Here is a 15,352-nt window from a genome sequence, read left to right on the forward strand (position 1 = left end):
TGGAGAGTTTAATCACCTTACACGTAAAGTAATTACGGATTGATAGGGAAAGACTTGCTTTTGCCATTTTACTGTTTGCTTTCTACACGTCTCGGTGCTTTTTTGTCCCTCATATCCTCATTACCGCCTTCTTCTGTGTTTAGCTGATTTTCTTGTTGTGACACATTTTAGTTCCTAATTTTGATATGAGGTACTACTAAGGATACTAAGTATGACATCTAAGGACTCTCCTAACCAAACCATACAGAGAGAGATCTAAGGTAATAAATAGGCTTCTGCCTCCTGGAGAGGCTCCTCTGAACCACCTGTCTTACTGCTTCATCTCTCTCCCTGCACCACCAGCTCAGGGACAGGGGAGGCAAACAGCAACTCCTATCTATAGTGATCATGTCAGTGAGTCGCTGTGTTGGGAGGACAAGGCCCCTCTACCCTCAACACGATGGGACACAGAATATTCTTCTGCAGGGTGGTCAACACTGTGATTTCTTACTCTTCATTCATTCTGTATGTGCCAGATACCTCTGTCAGTCACTTGATTGTGTGCTGCTTCCTCCACCAGCAATTACTTTGAGATTATGATTCTTTATTTTGCTTCCAATACCTAATATAAAAAATTCACCTGCCCAGCCTCTCCGCCCTAGAAATTATCTAGTCTGTTCAGGTTTTTGTGACTCATCTTGCACAAACTAGCTGTACTTTCAGTATAAAGGCAAGCTGTGAATTGGATCCTTGTGGAGTGTCAGAGGTGGAACTCTGAGCTTACTCAGGACTGCATTTTAGTCAGTCATCAAAAAACATACCGTAAACCTCGCAAATTGTAGGTCTGGCTGCCATCTTCTGTATTTACCTTGTGGATTTGGGGAGGGCAGTTCTTTCTTTAGTAACAAAGCCTGAGGAGATGATAAATAGGTTTGTAAACCCCTCCTTCTCTCTCTGCTTCTCCCAGGTGCATCATTTCTGGCATGGCCTCAGGAAGCATTGTTCTGTTCTACAATGACTTTAACCGGTGGCATCATGAATACCAAACCCGCTACTGATGTGACAGCTGGGCTTCAGCCTTGCCCCCCAGCCTGGGCACAGGAAGCGCCCTCAGCATCTTTCTCTTAGAAATAGCAATCAATCAATCACATCTGAATGTAACTTAAATTTGCTCTAAGAAGCAAAATATTTTTTAAAGTTAATTGCTATTTTTGTAGACTTTGCTTGACTTTTTTGGGGGGAATAGCAAAGCAGAAAACTGGCTGCTGGGTTCTGTAGTTTAAAAAAAAATCTATATTTTTAGTCATAATGAGAAGTCTATTTTCACCAATTATGGAAATAAATATACAGTGGAGCAAGTAAACCCGCTTACGCTAGTCATATTATGGAAAAACACTTCCCGTTTATCTGTAATCTTGAGAAATGTATGATTTTAACAATAAGGAATGGGTTATAATACTGGGATGAGGGAATTTTATGCTGTACTTTGGGTCCTGTATTTTTCCAAACAACAACTGTGCTTCTTCAGCACTGAAATTTTTGGGATTTAAATAGCAATGTTTAAATTACGGTAAATGTAATTTAAAACATCTCAATGAATTATTTCTATCAATATTATTCTTCGAGCATGTTTTAGGCCTAGAAAATTATGGTTTGGGGGAGGGTATTTTATTTTATTGTGTGGTTATCATAAAGGATCTAATGTTATCGCAAGTGTGAAATATTTACAATGTTTTCCTGATCTGTCCTCTTCTTAGCACACCAAAATGAAATGATGGAAATGCTCTTGGGCTCACAACCTCTGTTTTTCTTTTAAAGTAAATGCAAGTACCAGAGCTCACTCCCCAAGGGCTGACTGTGCTCACGCACTGAGGCAGAGCCGTGGTCGGGGCTCCCCCCACCTCTGTCCCCACCCCGGGCCAAGGAACAGAGGCTACTGAGTGCTGTGTGAAGCAACCCTCGTTTTACCTTCTGTTTGTTAAACAATCTTCATCTTCCTTTTGATTAGCAATTTGTACTACGAAAATGTCATTTTGGTGTTGTAGAATTCTACTTTTCTAGCAGATTGCTGTGTGGAATTCTGTGAAAAATATTTGAGAAAAGGTCTGTATTGCATAAATAAATTCTTTGTAAGTTGTGAACTCTGCGTTGAAACTGACATTCCATCTCTATTTCTCTTGCAACTTACTTACCTAAAAGGGGTCGCCTCCTTTTTCCTACACATTCAGCTCTTCTCTAAAGGCAAAGATTTTAGGAATGGAACAACAACTCAGTTGTTTGCCAGAAAAATTAAATAAAATGGTATTTGTTTTGTTGGTAATTAATAATCTTTTTCACTTCTACTTTTGAAACAATGATGATAATAGTTATTTGCAAGAAAATGTCAAACCCTGGTTCAGTCATAGTTTTTGAACAATAACCAATAGGTGAGCAATTCTCTCTCTTGAATGAAAACAGGAAAATGGGCATTACGGAAATGAGAACACGAGACCTTTATCTAACAAACGACCAAAGGAACTTTATACACTGTTCCATCTAAAATCCACCGTTGTTTTATAAACCATTAACAAAACAATAGATGGTAAAATGTGGGAGAGGGGAAGTACATCTTCGAGTCAAAGACATACTCAAGTTACTGGTAAATGAATATCCTCACTGGTACTAACCTGTGATATCACACTTTGGGAACTTTGGGGAAAGTGGTAGAAGAAAATTAGGAATATCTAAGTCATATGCCAGGCATATACTTCAACTACCTATTTTAACAGCCCTGAAGCAAAGTTCATGAAGCAGCTTCCTCTTGGAGCCTAAGAAGAAAATCAGTGCCTCTACCGCCTTTATTGTTTAAAACTTACAACTGTGGAAAATCCACTGAAACTTAATACCTTACAACTGGCATCAACACACAACTACAGCCAGCCTCCCATATCTGTGGCTTCCACCAACCACGGACGTAGAACCTGCGGCTGCCGAGGGCTGACTGTATCTACTCATAAAACAAATCCCGCTAGCATCAACACAGGGCTTCTTAGGGGTAGACTCTGTTTAGTACTGTATATGTTAGGGTTTACTCAACATTCACTTATTTTATCCAATTTTCACTCCTTTAAAAAAAATTACTTCGAATAAATATAAACCAATTAGGGAAAAAAGTCAAAACTGAGGTGGCTTGGGGTGAAACGGCATGACCTACAACAGCCAGGAACCACGGCGGCACGTTCAGTAGGTGACGCGGCTGAGAGTGCGGTGTGTTAACATGTGCTGCCTCGGGAAAGGAAGGTTCTCCTCACCGGTAGTGTGGATTCTCACGGAAACATCATCAGTCAAGTCCGTGAGGCTCTAATTTAAGAAATACCACTGGATCTCTAGGAGAAAGCATATGAGGGCTTAGAGCAGAGAGAACACGAAAACCTGACAGGCACACAAATGCGAACTGGTGGACAATCCACTCAGGAGAAGCTTGTTCCCAAAGTGGACCAAACATCCACAAATAAATGTTCCAATAAATTAATCCAATGAAAAGGAACAATTCTGCCTTGAGATAACCCCACACTTCAGTTCTGCTTGTCAGCATGCGGGACGGTCCCCTGCCTGGGACCCACGGAAGCCGGGTGTAGCCCATGAGGTCGGTAGCTTACCACCAGGCTGCTCGTTCCCATTCAGCTCCGAGAGCAGAGCCCAGCCAGGGGCCTGACCGCACATCTGGGGCCGTGTGTCCGCCCACCTCGCTGTCGGAGGGGGCAGAGAGAGATGGCAGAGGTCACGTGGGTCAAGTTGGCAGACAGCCAGGGAATCTGGATGCAGCCAGACCACACGTCCGCGCTGCACCTTTTTCTGCAACTGTAACTGAATTTAAATGGCACATGACAGTTTAGATCCAGCAAGATAGGACTTCCACGGGAGAGATTTTTCACTAGGGAATCTTTGATACGTTTTTACCAGACACGATTTCGAGAGCTCTGGCCTGGTTTGGTTCTCCTTCCTGCAGCAGCCCCACCCCCTCTCCATCACTGCTGAAGAGCCCAGCAGCCCCGGGACAGATTCCTTCCACATCGGGAAGCAGAAATGTCTTTAAACAGTTGAAAGGATCCCACACTGAGCTTGATGGAGCAGCTTTGCCACTTTCCGGTGTGCGTTGGATGACAGAGGAGCAGCCAGCCCCACAGCCTCACGTCATCACGTGACATCACATTAGGCCAGAGCATGTTCACAAACACAGAGAGGAGGAGGACGTGAATCTGAAAATCTGCATAAACCATGCGTATCCGCAAATACGCCCGTGCCTCCACTTGGCTATTTCTGCCCCACCACAGACGGAGGAAAGTGTTTTCTACTTCAACTAGGAGAGCAATCAGCCTTGCTACCTCCCTTTTTTGTAGCATAAAGTGTAATGATGTTAATTCTATAGGCATCGCAAGTTATCACTGCAGGGAAGAGCGAGGAAGCTGGGAAGGCAAAGACCATAAAGTAGCAAATCGAAAAAGTAAAATTAAAAAAAAATTTTTAATTCTACCTCTTCTATTTTCTCTCAGATGAGTGGGAGAAACGTCTTTTGGATCTTTCTTTTCAATAGATCTGAAAAGTAGAGTCCATGATGCATTTCCTGGGTCCCCCAAATCACATGATCACCATATAAAAGCCCAAGGCTACAATGAATGACCCTGACACGTCACTCCCTGCCCTGCCTCTCTGAGCCAGAAATGCAGATTGCTCAGAGGGCCTCACATCCTTCTTTCTAGAGAAGAGGGTGGTCTGACCTGCAGGCAAGGGAAGCAGGTGACCTACAAATGTTCCTCTGAATTCCACGGCAGTCACGTGCCAGAAACATGCAGTGAATTATTTTCCTGTCTCAAGTTCAGGAATATTTTTCCTTGCCAAAACCAAGATTCTGGGGGAGCCTGGCAGAAGCAGCTGGCTGTGCTGCAGCTTCAGACTTGGATCAGCTGAGAGACACTCCCCAGGCTTGACCTTAGTGCCAGCACGGGCAGGTGCCCAGCACCATCAAACTCGGGCTGAAACCCTCCTGACCGCCAAAGGCCACACTGCCAGCTCTGCCCCAAATGAAGGAGGCTTCTGTTTGAGAAGGAGCATGGCACGAGCAGGTCAGTCTCTGTACCAAATACCTTTTTCTTCTGCTCAGCTGCTCGATGATGGTAACACACCCCCACTGAGTTCAAGGCTACAGGTTTTATCATAAAATAGCCCCTTAAAATCCATTGGCCAAGACTAACCAAAGTTGCACACATCCGCCTCCCTCAGAGAGACTACTGTCTTCCTTCATCTAACAGAACTCACACGCCCCTGCCCTGGGAACTTCTTAGCTGCCTCGATTTTCTACCTTGATTTTTGTCAGGTGTCTTCCCCAGCCCATCCCACCTCCACCTTAGGACACAGATGCTACCCCTAAAGCATCCCTGACCACCTGGAGGGGCACAGCAGCTCCCAGGACACCTGCCCCGGGGCCGGGAGAGGCATGTCCAGGCTCCGTCAGCTCGAGACCCATCTGAGTTTCCTCGTTTGTTGAACAGGGATGTTAGCTGTTCTCTCAGGGCTGTGGTGTGGCTCAAACAAGACAGTGTGAGATAACTCTGTAAACTATGAACTTTTGTTATTATTTAGCACCTAGGCATTTCCCAGAACTAGACAATCGCTCCTTTAGAAAGCAGCGAATTCTGTCACCGGCCTGCTCCTGCGACGCTGCGTTCACACCTGACCCTCATGTCTCCTACCCACTGACCTCGGGCCACCACCCAGAGCACCCAAAAGAAGTCTGCACCCCCTGCCACAGAGCAGTTCACTGTGAAGCCACACATCAGGCGGAGGTGCCTCTGGGTTTTCCTAAGCAACACCTGACTGCTTCTCCACCAGTCCTTGGCTCCCAGGGCTTTAAACCCCTCGCCACCCTGGCTGCCTTCTTTCGGGCGATGGTTGCTTCATCTGCACCACACACCCCGAGGCCCCAGCGCAGAGCCGTACCTGGGAGGCTCGACTCACGCTGCCCACGATCTGCACAGTCTTTTCAGGATGCAGCTTAAGGTTATGCTAACGTTTAAGCAGTTCTGTTGGCGCCTAATGACATGGTGCTCGTTGCACTTCTCCCCTCCCAGATCTTTCCCATGAAGCAGTGAACGCCAGGGCCTTGGCTACTGAATCACAGGACTTCACGCTTTGATGTCACATCTCAGGTTTGGATCAGTGCTCTAACCTGCTGAGATCGTCTTAAATCAGTCCATCCCATTTAAAACAGTGGATAAGGATTATTTCGGCATTGTCATACACATCATAGGCAAAACTAAACAAAACAAGGACACTGAGTGCTGTGGCCTTTCTTTAGAGCTGCACTGTCCAGCTTGGCAGGTGGAGCAACACGGGGCTATTAAACGCTTGAAATGTGCCTGGTCCAGCCTGAGATGTGCCATACATGTCAATACACACCAGGTTTCAAAGACTTAGGACAAAGAAATAAGGTCAAGTATCCCAATGATTTTTTTTTTAACATTGATCACATGTTGAAATAATACTTTAAAGGGATATATTTAGATATATTGGGTTAAATAAACTATAATTTCACCTTTTTACAATTTTTTAAATATGGTACCAGAAAATGTTAAATTATGTGGCTTACACTGTATTTCCATGGGATGGCAAACTGCCCTGAAAGTCCTCCTCCAAGACAGCATCACTACCCAGCACTCCTTCTTTCAATATGGTTTATCTGTTCTGAACTGTCCCCCATCTCCTGATTCACGTTTCACAATCTTATTCACGCAGCTATTCTGGGGGAGTTACGCCAAATGCTTCCATCTGTATATTCCATGTACTTTCACGTCACGGCAACGTTTCTGAAGAAAGAGAGACAGACTCCCGCTGACTCCTGGCTGGGCCCAGCAGGCGGCCCACGACGGCTTCGGCAGGTCACTGCTTCCCTTGCTCTATTCAAAGGTCAACTTCTGTAGACATGGCTCCCCTGCTGGAATAAGGGGATGAACATAAACCAAGCGCAGGCCTCTCTCTCAGTGCGGGAGCGGAGGAACCCAGCAGTAAAGGACCTCTACTTAATTTGGATCCTGAGACCAGAATAAGAGCTCAATAACGTTTGCTAAATGTGTGGGTGAATGAACAATTTGCTTGTGGTGTCGGAGCCTTTATTTAGGATCATCATCTAGATGGCCACTCATGTCCAGGCCTCGATTGACCCTGGACAACAGGCTGCCTTCAAAAGAGCACAGGTTTGATGTCTGTGGAATCTGAAACCACATCACGGCTCTGTCTCCTGCCAGTTCTATGACCTGGGTTATGTCACCTAACTTCTGGGCTTGTTCATTTACCACCACTTAACGCTCTAGGTGTTTGTGGGATTAATTACTAAAGGACTGCTTGGCCACTGCCAGGCCACGTTGCCACACCCAGCTCAGGCTACTCCTGTCTCCAGGCCATCCAGGGGTGCCACAGAACGTGGGAGCACGTGCGGGACAGAAGGTGCTCCTCCTCCTGCCCACCAGTGACTGGCACTGCCCTGGCCATTTATTTTCTTAAGTCTTTAGCAAATGTCTTTGAACCTCGCAGTTTGAGAGATGGGGTCGAGTTTCAGGCTCTGATCAGTACACTAAAGGCCTCGCTCCATCATTCTTCCATTTTCATTTTCTTTATCCTCATTTTTCTCCTCTTTCTTTTACATTAGCTCTTTGCTTCCATTAACAAACATTTTTCTACTGGAAGCTACGAAAAAGCTTGCTCTTTAACCAGTGAGAGGAGCGACAGGCAGAATGTTCTGGACCTGCCCATCACTACCCTCTCTTGAAGCCTGCACCCACTGGAGCTGTGCGCCCAGGAAGCCCATCTGCATTCTGTCACCTGCCTCTGGATTGGATCACAGGTCAGCACCAGCCCAGAGAGAAATCGTCACACAGCAGTGTGAACGAAGAGAACCAGAGCTGAAAGATATGGTTTCAAGCCGTGGAGTTGTACAGCCTTGCGAAGCTGGGGACAGAAGCAGTTACAGGCTAAGCCAGAAACCAGGCAAGCAGACGTTATGAGGGAACAGAAACCAAGAGCCGAAACGCAATGAAAGAAGCAGAGACAGGAGACGGCACAACCTCTGAGACAGACACAGACAGACGAGAACAGCTGCCCCAGCTCCCCATTTCCTATAAAGCCTGACCTTCCTGTCTCTGGTTCCATCAGAGTTCTCTGTTGTACACTAATAATCTCTATTCGTTTTTGAGCTTTTGTTGTGTGAGTTTCTGCACCTGTAATCAAACACAGTTCCATCCAGGTGCACCTCCGTGCGTTCTTCCCAAGCACCTCTCTTCCCCGTTGTGACCCCGAGACAAAAACCAACACTGGCACCAGCCAGAACCCGGGCCGGGGAGGTGTTGCTTTGACCACACACTCTTTGCAAAACCACCACGCAGGAACCTCTACCCACCCTGACCGCTATTTCTCAAGAAGGAAAAGTTTATTGGATACACTTGTAGGCGGCAAAAGTCTAACAATGAGAATGAACTACAGGCCCACCCGTTTAGAAGATGAGCAGGTAAAACAAATACACTGATTATATACAATCATTAAAAAGAGCAGGGTGGTGGAAAAAAGGAAAAACTGCCAGCAGCCTTCCAGAAGGTTAGTAACAGAGGATGTCTGCAGGCACCTTCCCGCCCAGTCCCAACTGTGCCCCGCGCTTCCTGGGGGTTGTTGCCGCCGCTGCAGATGAAAAGCAGATGGAGAAGGGAGGCTCCGGCGGCTCCTGGGGCCGCTGGTTGGTCCTGCTCTGCCCGCAGCCGGACCTGGAGAAGGAAGCTCCCCGGCGGCGACGCGGCATGCACCACGCCTCTCGTTAAAAAAGCCCCAAGGACAAGGTCGTAAGCATTTTCTAATACGGTCGTGGGAAGAGTCAGGGAAACACAACTTCGAGGGAAGAAACGGCCTTCCCTGCGGTCTGCGCACAAGTCCAGAGCCAGTGTCGTCTTAGACGAGCCCCCGAGGCTGGGCGGAGTGCCGGGACCAGGGGGTCCGCTCGGGCTCCGAGCCTTGCGCGGGAAGTCAGCCCCCGATCCCCGTCAGCAGAGGAGGGGCGCCCACAAAGGGACAGACGCAGTTCTGAGTTGCTTGTAAGAAAAAGGGAGCCCTCCTGAGTTTACGTAAATAAGAGAGAAATCTTGGTGCATCCAAAGTGTTTCTATAAAAATGCGCTCAATGTCAGATAAAAGTTGCACATTCTCCTGGTGACGCCGTCAAATGTCCACTGAACTGAGAAGACAGAATTTAAACGAAGCCGCTCCGAGGACCTGTCCCCGAAGGCGACGCGCACAGGCCCCTCCAGGACCCGGGCGGAGCGCGCGGAAAGCGGTGGCCCTGGAGGCGCGCGCTCTCCACCCCGGTGATGCGATGCGCGGTGCGGGCAGCGATGCGGGCAGTGGGGGCGGCCGGTCAGTCGCGGTGGCGGCCGGTCAGTCGCGGTGGCGGCGCCAGGTCCCCGCCCGCTCGCACTCCGCGGCAGCGGCGGCGGCAGGAGAGCGCGGGGGCGACTCCGGGGACGCAGGGGGCTCCGGGGCAGCGGGCTCCAGGCCCGGCCGGCTGCCGTCCGCGCCGAGCTTGCTGCTGAAGATCTGGCCCTCCTTATCTAGAGCCGTGTTCTGAGGAGAGAGCAGGAGACAGTTAGCCCGCCGCCTCGGTCCCGGCACCGCGAGCAGGGCGCGCAGAGCATGCACGGCGGGAACAGGAGAGGAGAAGTAACGCCCGGCTGCCCCCGACGGCGGCCCACGGGCCAGCCCGTCCCCGGCGCCGCGGCCTCTGCTCCTACTGCCCTGGACGCGGCCTGGGCAGATCCTCCCCGGCTCCGGCTCCCAGCTGCCTGGGTTCGGGGCGCTTCTCCCCGCGCCCCTGAGCCCAGAAGAGTCCTGGACAAGAAGCAAACCCCACAAGAATGCGAGGTCCCTGACAGCTAACTCTTCTAATGAAGGTTCCCCGTCGGGGATTCGAACAGTACTCACGGGTCGTCTATAGTAAGTACCGCCCACCCCACCATCACACCGGTGCCCCTTAACCTATGAAAGCCCTGGCAATCGATGGTGCTGCATTACCCATCCTTCCATCCTCCACCATCTCCTCTCTGCTCTTCTCTTCTTTGTGCGGGTGTCTTATCCTGTCACACCCCCAAGGGCTTTAACCTGCTCCAGGGGCGCAGAAGTCGTCTTACCTCCTGACCCTAGCCTGGGAAGTTGGCCCTGACCTGCCCTCCTCCTCCTCTGAGTGGACTTGAGGACTTCTGCTCGGCCAGGCAGGCCCGGCCAGCGGCCCTCTCACTGGGTTTTCCAAACGTGGGGAGCTTTCGGTTCTCAGGCACCTTTAGCTACAAGGCACGTGGACCAGAAGTCCTTTTGTGGTCTAACCACCTTCAGGGGGAAATGCACCACTGATTCTTCCAGTACTCTGACTGGAAGGAAAAAAAAAAAAAAAAAGTCTGGAGAAAATATGAACGGGGCTTCCTAGGACAGACTTGGGCGGCTGCCTTCGGGGCACTTGGTGTCAACTGGAAAACAGGTGCTCTCCACAGGCCCTTCCCAGCTCGGGCTGAACGCTCAGGGATTGCCAAGGACAATTTCCGTTACCTGGAGAAGAGGTAACTGTGGACAAGCCAAATCAGAAACTCAGCATCGGTCTTATCAAGCTTCCAAGCTCCCAGTATGAGCAGAGGCCAGGCCACCCCTCAGTGAAAACACTGAAAGCGGGGAGAGGTGGCATTCACTTTTTTCTACCATAAAACTTCCCCTGGGTAGAAGAAAGCAACAGTCCCGCAGTTATTTCTCCTCTTCCCTTCCCGTCAAGAAGACGCATGTGTGCAGCGGAAGGAAGCACTGCCGTGCAGTTAGTACATACCATCGCCTGGGACCTAGTCAGAGGAAAGCAATGCAGGCGGCGTGAGAGGCAAGAGGAGCGAGGAGAGAAGCAGGGACAGAAACTAGACTTACTTTCAACAGAAGCAACACAGTCGCAACAGTTTTGTCTATCTTAAGCCCAAATCCTTCCCAACTTCCCCCTTGAAAGAAGCATAATCCCCGAGTGGGGAAGCACTCTTTTTGAATCCATCCTTTCTCCAGTCAGCTACAAGGCTACAAAATGCAGCAAAGGGGTTTCTTATATTCCCTTTCCCACCACGAGATGGCCTCTTCTGGGCGAGGTGGTGAGCCCTCTCTGCAGGTGCACGGTCCTTTCTTAAGCATCTAAGGATAAGCCAGAGCAAATGCAAGTGCATTCTGAAACCACAGGCCCCGTCTTAAACCAAAATCCTATCCAATCGTGTTCTCCTATCCCAAAGCCTAGCTGACCCTACACTGTCTTACTGATAAAAATGCATCTTTGGAAATGTATTTGGAGAAAGAGAACAAAAGCCTTCACAAAGGTTCCCATCTTATGCTCTCATTCACAAAAAGATGCTTTTTCACCTAAGTGAAAGATAGCCTTTAGTAGGAGAACGACTGGAGTTCTCCTCCCGTGCACTCGCCAGCTTTTGGTCTGGGAAGGAAGGCAATGTGGCAAGGCGAGAAGTTTTAAGTAAGTCTCCAAGGGTGCGTTTGGCTGAAACGGGTGTCAGTAGGTACAGGAGACCTGCACCCATGAGGAGCTGAGAGCTGGATGCTGGTGTCAAAGTCCAAGAGAAGCATGCAGATTTAAGAGGGGTGACAATTAGAGGCGGCTCGGATGAAGCATAGCACGTTGAATACCAGAATTCTGCTCCGGGGTCCCCAGAGTCTCAACGGGGTACAGAGTGAAACTCTGAAGTGTCTCTCAAACTGTCAAATCAAACTGTCAAACAAAATGCAGACAACAGCATCAACTTGACTTTTTTGCACCGTTATTTACCATTCCTACCCTATCATTTTCTCACCGGAGCCTCAGGATCCAATACTTTGGGGGGCGTGGGGGGCCAAGGCAGAGAGAACACTAGGGGTGGCAGCGGAGAGCAAGGTTCTGTCTGGGAGCGACACAGCCGTTCCTGAGGGTTCCGCCTCGGAACATTTATACCGTTTCCACTGCTATTTGTATCTGTAGGAAACCACATGAGCCTCACATACCCCAGTTATGAGAACATATAAATACCAGGGAGAGTCATTTGTGAATAATGATTTTTAAGAAAACATCTGAAACTGTTCCCAAGGGCAGGACACAAAGACGCACAGTACTGGTGAAGAGAGCGAGGCAGACGACACGGAAGCCTTGCAAGCTGCCCGGACACAACCACACCAGGTCCTCAGTCGGGCGAGGATGAGTACGACATCCCTGCGGAGGCCTGCTCACCGCTGCTCTGGGGGACAAGCCAGAACTCACAGGCCAGCTTTGTGGCCATGGAGAACTGGTACCCCCCGAGGCAGGCTCTACTGATGCCCCCGTAGGCAGTGAGCGTGATGACGTCGCCAGCACCTCCCCAGAGCTAATGAGCTGTGGAGTTGTGTACGGAATGCAGGGTTAGATGGAGCCCTGCCAACATGCCCAAGATGACACTGAACATACATGGGAACACACAACTTTCACAATCACCGCTGGAATCACAATAAAGCGTTGTTCATTCATACAAACATCCCGTTAAAGCTCAGGAGTTTGAAATTTAACAGTTGAAATCCATCAGCAAATGGAAAAATGCCATTTGTAAACCGTGAGATGTAGGTTCTAGGGCAGCCTAAACGTCCTTATCCAGAACAGAGCCTATACTGGGCCAAAAGGCAGAAGGGCTGATCATTCCAGAACCTTGGCGGGCCACACGCCTTGGGCCATCCATTCCCATCCGGGCCGTGAGTTGACGGGTGACCCAGGGAATGAGAGGGGAGCTGCCGTAAGCCCTGGGCGCCTCCTATAAAGGTTCTTCCTCTAGGACACTATGAAGCTGAATTAACGTGTGGTTGTTAAATTGTGCTGCTGACTCAAGTTTTTTGTTCCATGTTGCGTGTGCCAGTTTTCAATGTTTTTAAATTTTTGTAAATTTCCCCAGAAGCTGCCTAACAACGCAGCCGGAGGCCGGGCCGTGACCCCTTACCCCAGCCGGCAGCCTTGCTCTCAAGGGTGAACCGTTTGAGAACTTTCTCATGCTGTGGGCTCAGTCAAGATGGTTCTTTGCAAAGGGTTTAAGCTGCCGCGCTGTGACAACTCTGACTTTCTCAGGCTCTCGGCAGAACACTGCTGAGATGCCAGGAAAACCACAGCTCGAGAGGCCTTCCCGCTCTTTCGGCCGGGAGTCCATCATCACCCCCACTCGCGACTCCAGCAGCACATCAGCCTGCAAGCCTGGCCTGGGGGCTGGAGGGGGGAGCGCAGCCGCCCAGCCCGGGGGAGGAGGACGGCGCGGCGGTGCCAGGACGGTGGTGGAGGCTCCAGGAGCAGCCCGCCTCCCGCCCTCACGAGGGGGCGGGCTTCTCTCTGCCTCTGTCTGGACCCGCGTCCTCGCAGGGACGCTTCCGAGGCTACGGTGCGCCCTGAGAATAAGCAACTGTTTTCCTCCCAGTCGGGTAGGACACCGAGCCTTTCCAGAGGGTGAGGGCCTGTCCTGAGGTCAGGGTGACGGAGCTGTCCGGCTCCGCAGATCCCCGCAGTCCTGGGGTGGCCGAGACCCAGCTCAGGCCCCCGCCTCCTGAGAAAGCCTGACTCCCGGCCGCGGCTCCCTGATCCTGTGGGCGGGACGGAGATCACGCCGAGGACCCGTGCTCTACACACGGCACCAGAGCAGGTGCGGACACACCGGGGGCCAGTTTCACGGCCCCACTTGGGCGAGGACTTGGGTCTGGACAGCTGGTGCGAGGGTGCACGCCACACTTCTGGCTCAGTTTTATTTTTTCTGCCTTCTTCTCCCATTTGCTGAACTTACTTTCATGCTACTTCACTTACTTTAATGCCACTTTCCATTTGCCGTGTTTGTGGATTTAGGTAAGCTGCCTTTTTAAAAACATTTTGGAAGAAGGAAGATTTGAAAAAATATGGGGATCACTGTTACTGACTTCTCATAAAATTTTACCAACCCTGAAAAAACTAATATTTTTTTTTCATTCTTCTGAACTTTTAAAAACCACAAAACACTGACTTTTTTAAATGGAATTTGCTTAACTCTGGCTGTTTCTTATCCCAAGTCCCAAAGAATCATTCATAGCTCAAATAATCTATGTCTGAGGCCTTGAGTAGTCAGGGAGTCACTTCCTTTTGCTGTAAGTCCCACCTGGGCTTGGGAACCGCTCTCTAGACGGGAAAGCAGAGATGAGACAGAAGCAGCTGCCTGGAGGCCACCAGGCCCAGGAGAAGAGGCCGGGGCGCCCCGGCCAGGGGCCCATCAGCCTGGCCTTGCTGGGACCTGCGCAACCTCTGATCCCAGGACCCAAGGCCTGGGAGCCGGCCAAAGGGTGCCCTTCACGTGCCAAGCCATTCCTGAAGTGGAGAGGAACGCGACGGCGCCCACGGCCGCGTGAGGGAAGCGCTTGGCGGCTGACTTGATAAGATTTGACGTCGGCTGAGCAGTCAGCCAGACGCTGCAGCTGCCCAAGGGCAGAACCGTGCGTTCTACTTACCATGATAACGGAGACCCCGGTGGTGGTGCTGTTCTGTTTGGGGAGCGCGTTATTAAAGTGCTGTTTGAGTTTACCTGTTACTTCAGCCTGCATATTATTCTCCTGGGAGGCATCGTCCTACAGGAAAGAATCAAATACACTGCCTTTGATTCTCACGTCTATGTTGTCTCTTCCTCAGCAGTCACACACCAGCCGTCACCACCACCATCTCCTCCTAAATGGGCCCATCTGAGCCACAAGGTCGGGGGAACAATCTAAGTGAAGTAATTAGAAATGATTACCATTATTCACCAGTCCCCTGCCCTCGGAAAGACCCTCTGCCATTCACCTCCCTCCTTAGGTCTGAAGGGGGCCGAGAAGAGGGCAGAGGTCCCAGTGGCACAAGGACATTCTACAGGGTTCTGAGACCCTCCCCCCGCAGCACAAATGCCACCTAATTTAGTATCGAACCCTCCCACGGAAACATCAAAACTAATGAACAGTTTATCATTTTAATCCAGAATGCAGGTAGCTGTTGGTCCTGATTGCTCATTAAAAAAATGTGGCATCTCAGCTACTTGGCCCAAGAGCCAAGTCACTTAGCAGGACCCAGAGAGTTTGAACGGAAAGGTCGGGACGTGTGGGACAGTGGGTGGCAGAGGCGCCTGGGGAGCCAAAGTCAGCAAAAGCCCCTGAATTAACGTCACTGTCCCAGAGCCTCCGGGACTGAGGGGGACGCAGCCTCTCCTGCTGTTGCCATTTCGTGGATCGTGTTTACCACGAGCCCAGAGCCACCGCCCAAGCTCAGAGAAATTCCAGGCAACGTCACACATCCTCTGCCTGACTCT

General features: G+C 50.1%; 2 protein-coding genes across 10 annotated transcripts in view; one reads left to right on the forward strand and one right to left on the reverse strand.

The window, feature by feature from the left end:
• Positions 1-2,183, forward strand: part of LRBA (LPS responsive beige-like anchor protein) — a 776,641-nt gene extending 774,458 nt beyond the window's left edge. For all 4 annotated transcript variants that reach the window (XM_061192552.1, XM_061192551.1, XM_061192553.1 and 1 more), the window contains exon 57: positions 947-2,183. In XM_061192552.1, the coding sequence (XP_061048535.1) occupies positions 947-1,037 (91 nt within the window). In that variant the 3' untranslated portion in view covers positions 1,038-2,183. The remainder of the gene's footprint in view (positions 1-946) is intronic.
• Positions 2,184-8,441: 6,258 nt separating this feature from the next.
• Positions 8,442-15,352, reverse strand: part of DCLK2 (doublecortin like kinase 2) — a 149,675-nt gene continuing 142,764 nt past the window's right edge. For 4 of the 6 annotated variants that reach the window (XM_061192558.1, XM_061192557.1, XM_061192556.1 and 1 more), the window contains 2 exons: positions 14,526-14,642; positions 8,442-9,614 (listed from right to left, as the gene is read on the reverse strand). In XM_061192558.1, the coding sequence (XP_061048541.1) occupies positions 9,429-9,614; positions 14,526-14,642 (303 nt within the window). In that variant the 3' untranslated portion in view covers positions 8,442-9,428. Of the gene's footprint in view, positions 9,615-11,702; positions 11,785-14,525; positions 14,643-15,352 lie in introns of all 6 variants that reach the window. The other 2 variants (XR_009701135.1, XR_009701134.1) reach the window with 1 other exon arrangement.

Source organism: Eubalaena glacialis, chromosome 5 (assembly GCF_028564815.1).
Source record: "Eubalaena glacialis isolate mEubGla1 chromosome 5, mEubGla1.1.hap2.+ XY, whole genome shotgun sequence".
In the NCBI taxonomy this organism is placed as follows: Eukaryota; Metazoa; Chordata; class Mammalia; order Artiodactyla; family Balaenidae; genus Eubalaena; species Eubalaena glacialis.